The sequence below is a fragment of the Callorhinus ursinus genome, unplaced genomic scaffold (genome assembly GCF_003265705.2).
Source record: "Callorhinus ursinus isolate GAN/ISIS: 27379988/994484 unplaced genomic scaffold, GSC_fseal_2.0 scaffold6, whole genome shotgun sequence".
NCBI classification, from domain to species: domain Eukaryota; kingdom Metazoa; phylum Chordata; class Mammalia; order Carnivora; family Otariidae; genus Callorhinus; species Callorhinus ursinus.
The window spans coordinates 77,395,578-77,412,373 of record NW_027397068.1 but is presented as its reverse complement, the minus strand read 5'-3'; the positions used below and the strand labels follow the sequence as shown (position 1 = coordinate 77,412,373).

The 16,796-nt window shown below is 53.0% G+C and overlaps 1 protein-coding gene across 6 annotated transcripts in view; it reads left to right on the top strand.

Moving 5' to 3' along the window:
* PDE10A (phosphodiesterase 10A) overlaps positions 1 to 16,796 on the top strand; it is a 579,847-nt gene that overhangs the window by 290,793 nt on the left and 272,258 nt on the right. Inside the window, exon 1 of one of the 6 annotated variants that reach the window (XM_073894208.1) lies at positions 777 to 1,647. The exons of 2 other annotated variants lie outside the window; for them this stretch is intronic. In XM_073894208.1, coding sequence (XP_073750309.1) covers positions 777 to 1,647 — 871 coding nt within the window. Of the gene's footprint in view, positions 1 to 776; positions 1,648 to 2,478; positions 2,550 to 8,360; positions 8,690 to 16,796 lie in introns of those variants that run through there. 3 more of the 6 variants (XM_073894214.1, XM_073894210.1, XM_073894209.1) reach the window with 3 other exon arrangements.

The following is a 16,796-nucleotide window of genomic DNA, read 5'->3' as shown; positions in this document are numbered from 1 at the left end:
CTCCTCTCCCGGGAGCTCTGAGCATAGCTCGGTTGGAGCTGCTGGCCAGCCAGGGTTCGCTGGCTCGGGCAAGGGACAGGCCGACGTGGCTTGCCCAGCAGCGCACAGCTGCAGCAGCTGCTAGGCGGCGAATTTAGAATCCGGAACACCAGACCCAGATGTGACGACGCCCCACAGAGACGCAGGAGCTCCCCTGCCCCTACCCCCACCCCCCGGGCCCGGGCGCCCAGCGTCCTCAGAGGGCCGCGGGTGGTGCGGGGACCTGGAGCCCGGGGGCCCAGTGGCGGCGGGGCGCACTACGTGGGGGAGGGCGGCGGCGGCGTGGGGAGCGCCCGCTCCGCCAGTGGGCGTCTTCTGCAGCCGCCGCCGCCACCTCCTCCACGGGCAGCGGCACTGCGGCGCTTTTCTCCGCTGCTTTCGAGCAGTCGCCGAGGCTCAGCCACCGGAGCGCGCACAAACCACGCCACGCTTGCAGGCAGCGTCCCCGCAGCCCCTCGCCCCGGCCGGGAGCACGCCGATTGTGCGCGCCAGCCGGCAGCCAGGCGCCGCCGCCGGGAACTCGCGCCCGGCCCGAGGTCCTCCCGCACCCAGAGCGGGACGCAATGTGAAGACTGGGCCGGGAGGGGCGCGGAAGACCGGAGAGGAAGAGCAGACCCGCGCTCGGGCCGACCGGCCGGGGAAGGCAGGTCCTGCGGGGGCGGAGCCCGCCGAGTCCGGGCTCGCGGCGCGCCCCTCCCGCCGGCGGCCTGCCCCACCGCGGCCCAGGGCGGAGGGCCATGGCCAGCCCCGTAGAGCCGCTCGCTCCCCGCCCCCAGGCCCCCCTGCCGGCGGCCGGGGACGAGCCCGGATCCGGCCCCGGCAAACTCCGCCCGGAGCTCTGGCGCGGCGCTGCCGGCGGGGGGAGCGCGGTGGGCCCGGGTCCGGCCCCCGAGCTGCCTGGCCGAGGCCGGGCCGAGCGCGCCGCGCCCCCGCGCCCGCCCCCCTCCTCCGCAGGCCGCGCCAGCCCCGCGGGGGGCCCGGGCGCCCTGTGCGCGCGCGGCAGCGGCGGCTGGGGCTCGGCCCGCGCTCCCTTCGCGCTCGCCCTCTCCTCCCCTGTCCCCTCCTCCTCTCCATCTTCCTTTTACTTCTGGCCGCCGCCCCCCCCGCCCCCTCCTTCCCTTCCCCCCTCCTCATCTGCCTTTCACCTCCCCGTGCGTCTCCCGGGAGGGGAGGGCGCAGCGGCGGCGGCGGCGGCTCGAGGAGGCGGTGGCGAGGCCGGCGGCGGCGGCGGCGGCGGAGGAGGACCCGAGGCAGCTCCCTTGAGCGCCCCTCCCAGCAGTAGTCCCCGCGGCGGCGGCGGCGGCGGCGGGCGGCGGCGGCTCTTCCTCTGCTCTGCGCTCCAGGCTTTGCTGCTCCCAGCCCGCGCCGGATTCCGGCTCCCGCTCGGCCCGGCCGCCCGCCGCGCGGGCTCCCCCGGCTTCCCGGGCGCCGGCGGGGGCTGCCCCGGCCCCAGCCCAGGCGGCGGCGGCCGAAATCCGCGGCGGCCCCAAGGCGCCGGCTTCGCCCTCGCCGCCGCGTCCTCCCTGCTCTTCGGCTCCGACATGGAAGATGGACCTTCTAATAATGCGAGCTGCTTCCGAAGGTTGACGGAGTGTTTCCTGAGCCCCAGTAAGTACCGGGCTCCCCGTTCCCCGCAGTCGGGGGCGCGCAGGGTGCTTGTGCCCGGGGCATTTGGCGCCCAGTGGGCTTCACTGTAGGACGGGAGGCTCGAGGCACATTGGTGGCGCGCGGGAGCGTCCGTCAGCGCCGGGACACCGGGGTTTCCCAGGCTCCGCGTGCGTGCGGGGGAAGGGTGACCCGGGAGCTCGGCGAGCGCCGCGCGGTGAGAACGGGACCCGCTGCCCGCCTCGGGTCCCCCGGTGGTGTTTGAGGCCACACTTGCCCGGCCCGTCGCTGCAGTCTCTACTCCGTGACCCCTTACGCCAGGCTCCTCTCCCCTTAGCCTGGGACCAGTGAGGCTGGAAGAAACGCGCTTCCTTCCACTTGGAGGTCCCGCCCGCTGGGTCCCCTGGCCGGGTGAGGGCAGGCCAGGACACCGGAGCTCCGCGCTCCCGAAGGTGAAGGCACTCGCGGTTCTCCGGGTTCAGTGTCGGTGCCCAGGTCGCTCCCCTCCCCGCCCCCGCTGCAAGTGACCCTGTTCCAGAGCGTGGACTAGCGGAGTGCAATAGGTGCACCTCCACTAAGAGTCCACTTTCTCTAGGTCCCGGGGTTTAGCTGGTGCTTGGGCTGGTAAAGGGAAGGACAATGGGGCGTTAGGGTGGAGGAAGGCGCCGCGGGTTCGGACCCCCGGGCCGACTAAGGCCGCCCCGCCTCCCCAGTCCCGGGTGCTGGGCTGAGAGCGTGCTGGAGCAGGGGTGGTAGAAGGCGTGTCGCGGGGGAGGGGGGCAAGGCTGAGCAGAATAGTCAAGGCAGAGGTTTGCTAGAAGGCAGGAGGCGGAAGATGTTAAGGGAAGAGGCGCCCGGTGCGCAGAAGAGGGGATCGCCGTTGTTGTGGATGGAGGGCGAGCAAGGTGAGGACGGGAGACCTGGGGCTGGGGGTGGGGAGTGGCGAAGGTCGCACCCGCGGGGCACCGGGCGACTCCGGCGCCAGCCGGGTTGGGCAGGGTTCTTCCTGGCCCTAAGCGCGGAGCCCGGGCGCCACCGTCCACCGCGTGCGCACCCGAGCCTTTGTCTGCTGCTCGCTGGGAACCGCGTTTCCGCGGCGCCTTCTCCCGGCAGACTCTCCAGGGTCGCGTTTTGGCTTCCTGCTCCCATCTGCCGCTCACTCCCCAGCCCTGGGCAGTCTTCGTCCCTGGGCACTTGGGGTCCAGCCCAACCTCGCTGCTGGTACTTGTCCGGGCACACTGCCCGCCTGAGCGCTGCTGGGGTGCAGCCCCTGGGCCTGCGAGCGTGTCATGTGCGGGCCCTACAGCCCCCAGCGATCCCGCCTCCTGGGCGCGGGGATCCACCCGGGCCGCGTGGCCCAGCGGCCTCTCGCAGGGCGCACCCCGGCTGCCCAGCGGCTGTTTCTGCCCCTACTTGACCGTGGCCCTGATAGGACTGCTAGGCGTGGTCCCTGGACCCCCCTCCCGACTCCTCCATCCTGTAGTCTCCGTAGTCAGACGCAGTTCCCAGTCATCTGCTTCCTCAGGCCCCCCCCCACCCCCGCCCCGCCCCGCCCCGCCCCGCCCCGCCGGTGTTGGTTGATTTTTAGATGCTGCATTTGGCGGGGGATGTGGTCGGGGCATGAGGTGTCGCGCCGTGCTGCCCTCAGATGTGGACATTTTTACTTACTGAAATGGACACGGATGTGGCACGAATTGAAGGTGGGGTGAGAGCATGGAGCTCCCAAGGAGTTCCGAAGTGTGTTGGCTAAGCCTTGGGCCTAGAACTGGGGTTCTTGTCTGTTCCCTTCCACGTGCATTTGTGCATTCTAAATAAACATCTACGTTTCACATTTGGCTGTTGGGGTGTGCGTGGGAAGGGAAGAGTGCCATGCCTTGCCTGTGGGGAGAGGGCAGTGGCAAGGAGACAGGGGTGTGAGCATTTGGGTGGAACAGGGTTTCCTAAAATGATGAAGTTTCTGTTTGTATTTGCTCTTTTGGGGTTTGTTAGTTTGGGTGGGGGTACCTTGCCAGGGATGTTGTGGGGCAGGATAAAGATGCACAGTCCAGGTTGAATGAGGCTGAACTAGTAGGTTCCCAGCAGGCGTTCCCTTTGGAAGGACAGAGAACCTAGAGAAGAAAGCCATCAGAAGGGACCCACTCTGCAGAAAGTTCTGGCTGGGAGAAGCCCAGTGATAATCACACTCAAGAATTGCTGGTTTTTGTCTTTCTGTGTGTGTTTTCTTCCCTTGAACCAAGTCAGCAAGGAGTAGTCTGGGGTTTGAATAGGAACAAGAGGCTACAAGGTCTTCTTTGGGATTTTGCTAAGGTGCTAAGTATGAAAGTACTCTTAAGCACAATCTGTTATTAGGCAGAAGTGGGGAAGAGGCTGAATGGATGCTCAAAGGACAGTAACCAGTTTCTGCTCTGACACTTTTGGGGTCTTTGTTTCTGTCTCACTGCATGATAGTCTTCATCTGTCTGAATTGGTGAAGTACCAGAATCTTGGCAGACTTTTTGGTATTTGTCAGTAAAAATGAATTCTGGGTTCTGTAAGAATGGAAAAATGCCCAAATGTATACAGACGTGTCTTAATTATTGCACGTTTATTCTCTTTTTTACCTTTCCGTTTGGCCCCTTTGGGTCTAACAATCCAGTTGTCACATAAAGGCTGCTGTGTCCAATTCCTGTTTCTAGGAACGCTGGTGTTTATTTTTATCCTCACAAAAAGCAACTCATGGGTTGGAAGTTGGATATCCTGGTTCCATTCTTGCCCATTTTGGTTCACACTGATTCACTGGTTTGCTCAGTAATGCATGGAACAAACATTTATTAAAAGCTACTGCCAGTTGCCAGGTGTTGCCCTGGCCTGGCCATGGTCCAAGAGGAGTTCACCAAGAGATCCTCCGGGAAGCAGGTTTAGCATTGATGCCCAGGGCTCATAGGTGGGTGGTCATGCTCCCTCCCTGTCCAGTCATGCCTGACTCCCCCTCATCTGCCATCCACCTTTTAAATGTTGACCTCTGACCTTGTCCTCGGGCTCAGGGCTTCAGCACATCACTGCTTCAAAAGTTGCTGACTGGAACAGAAAGCCATCTCTGCACTTGGAGATCCCAGATCCTCCCAGAAAGAATGGAGAAGTCCACTTTGCATCAGTGTGTGTGCGCATGCGTGTGTGCGTGTGCGTGTGTGTGTGTGTGTGTGTGTGTGTGTACAGGCATGCAGAGGAAAGTCAAGAAGTCACGCTGTGATTTCTGGAAAAAACAACTCACCTTGTCTGTACTTGGTGTTGTGGTGGAAAGTGCAGGAGAGGTATCTGAGCAGAGAAGAGAGCTTGAGAATACTGCCTTAAGGACATTCAGAAGTCAGAAGAGTCTGTCCGAGGTTTCCTCTGCCTCACCAGTGCTCCTGTCTCTACAGCTGTAGAAAAAGGAAAGGGCTGGTTGGTCAGGGCGGAGGGGACAGAGGGAGCAAGGTAAAGAACATGGCAAAGATTTGTGAATGTCGTCCACAGACGCTGCTTCAGACTACAGTGTATTGTGTCTTTTTCAAATGTTCACAACAGAAAATGTGTATGTTTCCAGAAATGGTAGTTTTGAAATATGCTCTGCATCAACCCCTAACCACTCTTGCTCTGTTTCCTGAGACTGAAGATACTATGCGGTCAGCACTTGAACACACTGAGATAAATAGGATTCCTTTTAAGAGCAAATGTGTGTAGCACACGGAAGCTACGCTACACTTCTCATGTAGCTTCTTTTTGCAGCATTGGTGAGACAGAGGTTGCTGAGGGTGTGGGGCCAGAAGCACAGCAACAGAAATGGAGGTCAAGTCAATTCACAGCCAACCAACAGGTATTCACTGAGTCCCTAGTCAGCGCAAGTTGTTTGAGGTAGATGAAAATAATGATGACTGTTCCTTCCAAGGACCTGAAATACGGATCTGGATACCTACCAAGATACCCAGGAAAGCGGAGTTGTGAATTTTCCCTGCCTGGCCAGGGTGCAGGTCATGGTAGACCAGGTGTCCGTGGAGAAGTCCATGTCTGTTGTGGCTGGAGTAGTCAGAAGGGCTGAAATCCATGGGCCACGCTGTTTGGCTGGAACTGCTAAGGGGTGTTAATTTAAATTTCACAGAACTCCTCTTTTAGTTTCAAAAAACCTACATGAACAAAGATAATCCCTTAAAATCTAAATCAGAGGTAGTGGAAATAGAGGACAGTGTCTTCTCTCACGTCATCCTGATGTCTTACCCTTGGATAATTTTGCACATAAAACTTTCTCTGTCCCTTGGGAAAAGAAATGCATTGCAATAAGATAAGTAAGCCATGGGGATATAATGCACAACATGGTGTCTATGGCTAATAATACTGTGTTGCGTATTTGAAACTTGCTAAGAATGTGGATCTTAAGAGTCCTTCATCACAGGGAAAAAAGTGCTAGATAATTAAGTAAGTGTTAGGATTTTGTTTACTATAAAGCAGGTTAAACCTGGTGTGATGAACTTCTCATCAATATATTGTTAATTTTTGTTTGTTTAAAAACAGCTCTGGCAGTCTGGGAAGGAAAGAAAAAATAATTTTCATGAAAAAGGAATATTTCTCCCTTAAAAAGAACGCTCTTAGTTGTAATTCAAAACATTTTAATTTCCTTTTAAAATGTAAATCAAGCTCCTCCAGCTGATCTAAATTGGTCTAAGGGAAAACTCCACAGTGATAGAGTAGCTCAAGATCTTACAGAGGAAACAGAAGATGCCTAGCACTCTGCTTTTATTTGTAGCATTTACCACTTTCTGGAATTCTCTTGCTCATTTACTGGCCTGCTTCTTTATTGCCTGTCTTCCCTGTGCAGAAAGCAAGCTTGGTGAGAGCCTGAGGGAGGGAGCTTGTCTTTTTTGGTTATATCCCTGAGACTGTAACAGTGGCTGATGTATGAATTGAAGGTGCCCTAATATTTGTTTTGGAAATTCAAAGGTGAAAAGAAACATAAAACAACAACGTGGTGCTTGTGGAAAGGGAACCTAGGAATTGAAGGCCACTCATTGAAAACTGACTTGGCCTCAGCCTCTGTGTGCCAGGATCCAACCGTGGGGGAGACAGGGTCCGCGCCCCAAGAGCCCACAGCTAGCAGGTGAGGCAGACAGTTTGCGGACAGAGTCCCTCGCAGAGGCAGTACGGGGTGCTCTAGGGACAGGAAACGGAGCACCAGCTGATTGGCAGGCCCTGAAAGGATCTCACAGAGGAGCCAATAGGAGTCTTGAGGTGGAGGGGTTCTTCCTGTCCAAGCATGGGGGAGTGAAGCCTCGGGGAGGCCCTGCTGGCCTGCTGAGGGCACAGCCAGAGGCTGCTGTGGGAAAATAGCTGCGGTGAGGAGAGAGGCTTCTCTTGGGCTAACACTCAGGATCTCCTGGTTACTATGAACCCCTCTGAAGGACTACACACAGAGAGGTAAGGTAGAAAGGCTGGAAGACCACTGCCTCCCGTGGGGGTGCTGGGCTGCTGTGTGGCCAGGGGCAGCGTAATCGGCCAGGTGAGGATATGTGGGAGGCTGAATCCAGATGGGGAGCATGCACCTGAGAAGTAGGGGAGAGAGAAGCCATAGGGAGCAAGTGATATTAATAGGACTGGGTGACTGGATAAGGCAGGGGTCTGATGGCTCCTTAGTTTCTGGATTGGAAGGTGTGTGTGTGTGTAGGGCTGGTGGTGGTCGTAGTGGTTCCTTGTCCAGAGAAAAGGATAAAAGACCAGGAAATACTGGAATTGGCACCTCTTTGGTCAGCACGGTGGTTGGTATGGGTATTTCTGATTGTATGGTGCCTGCATTCTGTGGTGTAGACGTGAACCAGTCGAGCATACCAAGGAAAAAACACCCATCAAGTATGAGCAGTACCAAATGCCACAAGAGCTATACCTGGAGTTAAACTCGAGAGTCGACGGGACAGCTCCTTTAGTTTGGGTGGTCTGTGAGGGTTTCTCTGTGTAGGGGAAGTTCACCCAGGGTCTGAATGGCCCATGTGGCCCAAGCAGAGGGAGTCTCAGGTTGGGGGGCAGAATGAGGGCACCTGTTGCCAGAACCGGGGTACAGACCAGAGCAGTGGTGTGGAGTGAAGCCCACAGAGCAAACGGGCCAGGTTGGGGCTTTGTAAGTTGGGGGAAAATTGCATGTTACTGCATGAGCGAGGGAGAGCTACTGGGAGGTTGTAAACTAGTGGGGATCATGTGCTTTGTGGTCCAAGAACCTCCTTCTGGCGGCAGTTCAGTGAGTGAAGGCAGGGGCTGTCCTGGAGACTGAGTGTATGGAGGCCACTGTAGTAGGGAGGGCAAGGGACGGGTGACCGGCGTGGCAACGAACTGTGGCTTCAGGAGGCGTTTGGAGGCCGAGAATGCAACACGTGCAGGTGGATTGGGTGTGTGGTTAAGGGAAGGGGGAGGGGCAAGAGTGGTGCCTGGGCTTTCAGTGGAGCGGTTGGGCCCCGGCCCGACTGTGTGAAGGGGAAGCCTGAGAAGGGGCCCACCGGGAGTGGGCAGGGATCCGGTGTTGTGTTTGGCAGCTACCGCGCAGCGTAGTGGGGTGTTCAGAAGGCAGCTGGATGAGTCACGTCTGGCCGTCGGAGGGTGCGTGGAGCAAGGCTGCCGAGCCAGGAGTGATCGCCGCGTTCACAGTCTCGGGCTTGGGCCCCCAGTGCGCGTGGGCCCAGGACCCCTGTGCGCCGCGGGCCCCCAGCGCAGCCTGATGGAGCCGCGAGCACACCGCTGCGCGCTGCCGTAGCTTCCCCCGCACGGGGTGTGGAATGACAGGGTGGCTGTCTGGGCAGCCGCAGAGGGAATCGGGTGGGAGATGAGGCTTTGTAGCTCCTCGGTAGCAGTAGAAGCCCCGGCTCTGTATGGAAACCTGCCGTGACCCGCGTGAGCAGGAGAGACAGAAGCCTGTGTGACAGGAGCCGAAGGAAGAACCATGGAGAACCCGGAGGAGGAGTGAGCCAGAGAGGAGGCGAAATGGAACAGAACGTGCCCTGGAATCGGGAGGGGGCACCGCAGCGCGGAAGGAGCCGTATGCCCCGGAGATCAAGTAAGTTAGCGGAGCCAGGGTCCGTCAGGGCCGGGTGCAGGGATTCTGAGCGCGGTGGCAGAGATGCAGACCCGTTTTCCGTGGGGCAAAGAGTCGGCGGAGACCAATGCACAGGGCCGGGTTACCGGTGTAGCCCTCAGGGCGGGAAAGGTGAGAGCGAGCCCCAGGGCTTCCCGCTGCAGGCCGCTGGGAGCTGGCTTCTCCCCAGGTGGGATGGACATGAGAACGTTACCTGCTGAGAAGGACGAAGAAAGAGGAGGAGGAGAACAGAGCAAGCCTTCGAGAAGATGGAGAAAGGAAGCCGGGGACACTGGAACCCTGGAAGGGGGCCCTCTGCAGTGAGAGCTGGGGACGGCCAGTGTGGGGGCTGGGGGGCTTCGGGTGCAGGGAGGGGCGCCGTGGGAAGGTGGGAAACTGACGCGAGAGCCCCCCGCCCCTGCAGGCAGCTCCAGCCAGCCGTGAGCAGAGTCGGGGCGCGGGGCCCCGCGCAGGTGGGTCAGTGACCGGACGGTCCGGCCAGTGACGGGAGTGACCGAGAGCTGTTCAGAGGGAAAGTCCTGGGAGGCCAGCACGCGCCCGGGAAGCCTCGCCCCCTGGCTGCGTGCGGAGAGCATTGCGGGCGTAAGTGCGCGCCCTGTCCGCGTCGGCAGATACCCTGAAGCGGGAAGGGGGGACCCTTCGAAGCTCTCAGTACAGATCTTGATGAACGTTGCCCACTGGGATGGAATTGGAGCTGTCTCTTGAAGGCGGCAAGGTCTGGGGTGTGTGGAGCTGAGGGACCGCCTGGCGGAGGCCTGAGGGGAAGAATGGTGGTGAGAATGCCCGAGAGAGAGAGAGAGAGAGAGAGAGAGAGAGAGAGAGAGAGCGCGAGAGGGAGGGCGCAGAGGGGTCTGGTGGCGAGCGCTTCACGCGGAAGAGAAGCGGAAGGTGCAGGCAGTGTGAGGCGGCGGAGGAAAGGCTGTGCAGGCGTCCTGTGGAGGTCCTTACATGTGCGTCCTGGGGAGGGGCGGGGGGGGCCAAGCACAGTGCCGTTGGGTCATGTGACAGGCACGTGTTCATCCAGCATCTGGGTTCCGGTTGCTGCCCTGCCCGCTGGCAACAACTGTGTCCACAGACCTCCTCCTTCAAGGAGATGCTGCCTCGGAGGAGGGCGGTGGTTTACAGACAAGATCAAGGGCAATTATGGCACCTTTGAGCAGTGACGGTTGAAGAGGGGTGCACAGGGGGGAGAACGCTCTTTAATGACATCGTTGCCCTGGGACGAAGCTCTCGGCGCAGGGAGTCCCCCCCCCCCCCGCCCCGCCTGCCGCCTCCTCTCCCCTCCACTTCCTCCAGTGCCAAACTGTTCCTGGTTGGAGAACTTTCGCCCCCCATCAGCATGTCCGCTCCGATGGGGTCCTTTCCTTCCAGTTGCCATCCGCTCGCCTCTGGGAATTCCCTCCTTCTCCCTGGGCTTGCTCACCGTCCCCTCATCGGCGTTCCCCCCCCCCCCCGGGTGCCTGGGGCTGGTACTGTCTCCCTTCCTTCCCGTGGGCAGGAAGCATGTTTTATTCATTTTCTTAACCTCAATGCCTAGCACATTGCCAAGCAATTAGACAATAAGTCTAAAGAATAAGTAAGCGAAGGGGTTTAGGTGGGAGAATATGATCAAAATGGTCCTTTAAGAATATTAGCCTTCCCAAAAGGAAGGCAATAATGAAATAAGTAACGTGGTGCTTGAATTTTAGCATAACTTGAAACATCATTTGATTTATTTTTTTCCCCATGTACTCCAAAAACACTGTTTGACACCAGTGACCAGTGCTTCTGAGTTACCGAGAGTGCAGTATGTCTGGGCGCACAGCTACAGGGGTGTGGGGCTCAGTGTGGGGCAAGCACCACCAGCTGAAGGGAAGGAGGGAGAGATGTGTTTAGAGCATTTGGGGTGCCTCTGTTTTATTTCCTGAGACAGTGATAAAAAGCTTTTTACTTTGACAAAAACATTTTCTACAGTAGCAAAGAGAAAGCGTTGCTTATGAAGGTATTGAAACAGTGCCATGTGTGTCGACATCATGAATTATTTATAAAAATGCGAGCATATTTTGGACTTTTAAAAGTTGGTAAGTACTGTGTAAGAAGCAGTTTTGCATGAAGAGCAGGTCACTGCTGGGAAAAAAGCATCATGAGTATGTGGAATTCAAATTGAACATATTCGTACATGATATAATTATGTGTTTCTGCATTATAGTTTTAGCAGCTCCCAAAATAAACATTTAAAATGATATCCACAAGGCTTGATTACTATGGCTCCCTAGATTTGGTAATTATGTATTTTATCACTACTGTCAGGATTATATCCATTTTCAGATTTTCTTTTTGTCCCAAGACCAGCAGTTTACTCTTCAAACATTCTTGTCTCATCGGTCATCATGCCTTTTTAGGATAATACTCTTTATGTCTCATGATTAAACATATCCAATTATTTTAAGGCATATTAAGGAAAGACTTTGTTATAAAACCTCAGCAATTAAGTGTGGTCCTGGCATGTGAATAGATAAACCAATGCAACAGAATAGAAAAGTCTTTAAACAGACTCAGACACATGAAGGAATTTAGACTATTTTAAAAGTGTTGTCTTTTCTAGGGGTAAAAATAGACTATTGAATAAAATGATTTGGGGACAACTAGGAAGTCATGTAGACAAAAACAAGATTAGATCATACCTCTCACTGCACCTCCAGAAGAGATTCCAAATGGATCATATGTTTGAATAGTTTTTTTTTTTTAAAGGAAACATAAAAAGACAAAAAAGTGAGGTGATTCCTTCCTAGCCTTGGAATGGGGGGAGACCCCTTCAGTGTGACTCAAAATCCAGAATCCAGAAGTAGTCAAAGAAAAGACTGATGAGTGAATCTACAGTAACAGACTTTTTATGACCCTCAGTACCATGAGTTAAGTTCTACCAGATTCCTGGAAAGCTGCTGTGCCGGAGCCCCTAGTCTTTCTGCCCGTGGCCATTCGGCTTCTGCCAGCGCCTCTGTGCTCCAGCCGCGGGAGATTTCTTTTAGTTCTCAAGCATCCTCCCTAGAAGGAAGCACTGACCGCCCCTATCACAGCTAGGGCTCACCGTCCTGGTACAAACAGAGCTCCTAGAAATGGTTAAGTCAAAGAACCTAATAAAACATAGTCAAAGGAAATGAACACATAGTTCCTAGAAAAAGAAGTGAATGGCTATGGAAAAAAAAAAAAAGATTCTCAACCTCATTCATGATAAAATAAATGCAATTTAAAATAACACCAAGGTAGCATTTTCACCTGTCAAATTTGCAAAGATTAACAAAGTTGCTACACCATTGACAAGTCTGTGAGGAAAAAGGTATTCCCATACATTCCTGGTGGGAGTATCAATTGGTCCAACCTTTGAAGCACGCAATTTGGCAGTATTGATCAGTATCAAAAGTGCACGTACCCAATGAAGTAATAATTCTCCTTCTGGGAATTTATCCTTCAGTTACACTCACATATAGGCAAAGTGACTTAACAAGGTATTAAAATATTACAGCATCGTTTGAAAGAGAGCATTGAAAACCATGTAAAAGTCTAGCCACAGGGGTGTGGCTAAATAAAATTTGCAGCAGTGATCCAGATGCATGAAGGATCTTCCAGGTACCTTGCTGTGTGAAGAAAGGAAAATGTAAAGCAGTATGCACACATTCTTGTGTTAGAAAGGACAGTAGACGCGTGTACTTGTATTTGCTTGTACTTGCATGTGGAAACCGGGCAGGAACTCGGAAATGGTCAAGGGACCAGTCCTGCTCGGTGGCATGGGTGGGGACGGGGAGCAAGAGTTGTAGAGAGACTCCTGATACATCCTTTTTATATACGTGTTGAGTTTTGAATAACATAATTTACCTATTCGAAAATTAAATTTCCAAACAACAATTTACTGAAATGCCATTTAACTATTTGTCACCTGCTCTGTGGTTGAGGAGATCTTTCCTTGTTGTTGTGTTTTTTATCATCTTCCTATTGAGATCATAGTTTGATTTTTCAGACCCGAGTTTGGTTCACTTCTGTCTTCCTCTAGCCTCCCACTTACTTCTACACAAGATCCCCAAATGTCAAACCATGAATATTAAAAAAAAAAAAAAATCGCATGCATCCGTACCTCTCATGCTTCTCTTATCAGTTCCTTTTCAGCGTCGCTCACCGATTTGAAAGGGGTGGGGAAAAAAACACTTCTATTTTAATGTATCTTCTGACTCTGAAACAGTCTATGGTTCACATTTAAGAAATGAAGTATTGTTTAAACCGTTGGAGAGCTGCCCAGCCAGCTTCAGCTGGTAGAAATCACTACATTTTGGCAAGAAACGGAGTGTCTTCCCTGTGAAAACGTGGGCTTTACATTCTAGCATTCCTCAACTGAGTGGAAACGGAGCCTCAAGTGGTCGTGTCAGCACCATCTGTAGGGGCCACAGCAGCTTATTATAATTTACTCCAGTGTTGCAATGATGTGACTTTTCATTTAGGGCAGGGACAGTGGGAACTTATGCATTCATTCATCCCCGGGCAGACATTCCCAGGGCTGGTGTGGGAGCCGCTCTGGGCAGACCAGACGGAAGACGGTCCTTGACCTTGGAGACCTCTCCTCTGGCTGCGCCTTTGTGGAAGCACTGAATTCCTCAGATCCTCATATTTGATCTCTTCCCTGATTTTATTTTGGGTTTAAAGTTAATACTCACTGTTTCTCTAAGTCTCCAAGTGGGTTTCTTCCTTCCTCCCTGGTTTGGGTATCAGCCCTGCCTATTTTCCTGTGTTCTGCTTTATACCGCTGACATTTTCTTTGTCTTATCACTTAATATTATTTCCTCCTAGTCCAGCCATTGGTTTTATTTTAGCTGCTACTTCCTTCCTCGTTACTGGATTTTGTGAAAACCCTTTCCTAACCTAAAATGTCAGCCTTCCACCCTAACAAACTTCTTTGACCCTAGATTCATGCTTCTGGGGCCTTCACCTGTCACACACCCTAGGCCTTGGGGATGTACCAGTTGTCAGCTTGCACTTATTTGGGTCTCTTTCTTGAAGGCACTAGTTTTCCGTAGTAGCCTGGGGTGTTCAAGGAAAGCCCTGAGGACTCTTGCTGGCCCCTGCCCCCCATGGGGATGGGGGAGGGGAGTGGGTGGGTGGGTGAGCCCCCCAGATGCCTTCAGGGCCTGGTCAGGTAGCTGGGGAAGTCTTTACTTTAAAGATGCTCCTGATTAATGTTAGTGCTCCAGTTCAATTAAGTTTCTCAGGAGATTCTGCCATTTCTGTGCTTCATAACTGTTCTGTTTCTGTGAGGAAATCTGTCATTTTTTTTCTGAGTGAGTTTTTGATTCTTTTTGTTTTGTGTTGGAACATTATCAAAGGTATCCTCGCCAAATCTTGGAGAGTCGGAGGTGCTATGACTCCTTGTATCCGGGGTGCACTCTGCTGGGAAGTACCTCGTATTGCCAACACAGTGAGGGATTCAGTCCTGGGGTTTAGGATGACCCAAACTGTTTACAGATGCCGTTACTAGGTGGAAATATGCCTCCGAGAAGAGCTATGTGTGTAGACAGAGGTGCCAGGAGTTGACTCTTGTTCATTTTGTTCTTTATTGACACAGTGTTGGCTCTTCACAGTCCTCCCTCGTGCCTTGGAATTGGCAGCTTGGTAGTAAGAAACAGCAGGTGGTCTGATGGGTTGAGAAGTGGGTCTGTGTCTCCTAGGGACGCACACCAGCATAGTGCTCGGTGAGTAAGACAGGCCTGCATTGGAGTGCTGATTTCCCAGTCGCAGGCTTGGTGTGAGGATGACACGAGACAGGGTACGTTGAGCATTGACAAGAGAGCCTTGAACAAAGTGCCCGAGCACATTCGCTGTCGTCACTGCCTTTGACTCTGAGTGAGCCCTGGGGGACGGTCTTCCATGAAAGGGCAGCATGGCGGCCTGTGTGAGGACCTTTACAGGTGGCAGGGAGATGAAGGATGAGGCTGCCAGAAGCATCCATTAGGCTGGCAGAGGTGTTTCTTTATAGTTACAGGAAGTACAGTCGCTGGAAACACTGATACCAGGAAATGGCTGGAGTCTTAGAGCAATTCCACTTTCTTGGCAAGGAATTAAAAGACAATGTGTTGAAAACAAAAGGGAAGAATTTTTGGAAAGAGAAAGAACTTAAAAAAAAAAGTGATTGTCATTAGAAGTCTTCCATTTAGGGGTATCTGTTTTTGGAGTGGTTGTTAATAGGCATTTTCCCCATTTATGCATCCTTGGCACCTCCAACGGATGTGACCTCTCTTCTCTTGTGTCTCCGAATTGTTCACATTCACTCATCCTGACTAAAGAGGAATGTTTCTCGTGGGCCTCCCTGCTGCTTGGAGTGGGGTGGGAAAGCCCTGTGGCCCTGGAAGGACTCAGGTGAGCTGTGTGACTCCTCAGGATGCAATGCACGTCTCTGGGCCATTGTCCAGAGGACACTGTAGCTCAGATTTGGTTTGTATGTTTAGCTTTTTTCTTTGCAACTAGTTATTAATTTACCGTAGCATTCTGTAGATTGTTGGTCTGTATTTTTAACCAACTACACGAGTGGTCTTAGTCCTATATATGTATTCCATTTTTCTTCTGTAATTTAATTCAGTCTAACTTGAGGAAAGGTCAGATGTGCCCATTAGCAATGACCTCCTTGAGGGTGAATTTTGAGTCTACATCTTACTTTATTATTTTTTTTAAAGATTTTTATTTTTAAGTAATCTCTACACCCAGCGTGGGGCCCAAACTCACAACCCCGAGATCAAGAGTCACATGCTCTACCTATTGAGCCGGCCAGGCGCCCCCATGAGTCTCCATTTCTAACGCCTTTAAAAAACATTCTACATCTGGTTTGCATTTATCTGAAACAAAACTATGAGTGAGTTATGTTATTTTAATTTAAAACTTAACAATAATTTGAGGAATTACACTTTTATCTGTCATGATATTTTGGAATTCTTTAATACTATATAGTGGACATGTTTGTTTTTTTTAAAGATTTTATTTGTTTTGAGAGAGCGGGGCATGTGCACACAAGCGGTGGGGGGAGACACAGGGGCAGAAGCAGGCTCCTCGCTGAGCAGGGAGGCCCACTGCGGGGCTGGATCCCAGGACCCTGGGATCATGACCTGAGCTAAAGGCAGACACTTAACTGACTGAGCCACTCAGGCATCCCAGACGTGTATGTGTTTTAAAAACATTATTGAATTGGCTTCTGGTTTTCAGTAGGTAATAATTCATAAACCTTAAAAGAAATTCCAGACAGGCATTCAATGGTACCTCCATGGTGAGTGCTCCTTCCTTCTGTTCTGGGCACCTTGATGATGGTGAGTGTGTCCTGATACCAAAACTGACACAGCCAGTTCTTCCGTCTGTCCTTGACCTGGGAAGCACGAGGTTTGCTATCTGTGTATCTCAGGCGACAGGAATCCCTCATGGAGTGTGCTACACATTTAAGTGAGGGGTTCGAAGAAGCAGTGTGGTGCCCTGGAAACATGGATTTTTGAGTTAAGTTTGGGCTCAGATATCAAATCTGCCTAGTTTCGGAGAACACCAGCTTCCCTCTCTGTAAAACGGGTGCTTGGTAGATGTTCATTTCCCTTCAATAATTTTCCTCCAAAGGAGAAACAGCAGATCTCTTTTAGGTCATAATACGTTGGGATTTCCTTGAATTGCAAAAATTTTACACTGTGATATTTTGGTTTTGACTCTGTATTAAGGATGAGAAGCTCAGTTTAGGTTTTTACTATAAAAAGACAGCGGCGCCTGAGTGGCTCAGTCGGGTAAGCATCTGCCCTCGGCTCAGGTCATGGTCCCAGGGTCCTGGGATCGAGCCCCACATCGGGCTCCCTACTCAGTGGGGAGTCTGCTTCTTCCTCTCCTTCTGCCTGCCATGTGCTCTCTCTCTGTCAAATAAATAAATTTTTTTTAAAGGCAAAAGAAGATATAAAGCAGTTTTCAGAAATCCTTAAAATACTGTTTTTGGTATTTAAAGGAAACTGATTCCATTACAGGGTCTGCAATGAGCATGCTTGTGGTCCGGGGGTGGCTGCAGCTCAGCCTTCCAGGTCCCGCTCCC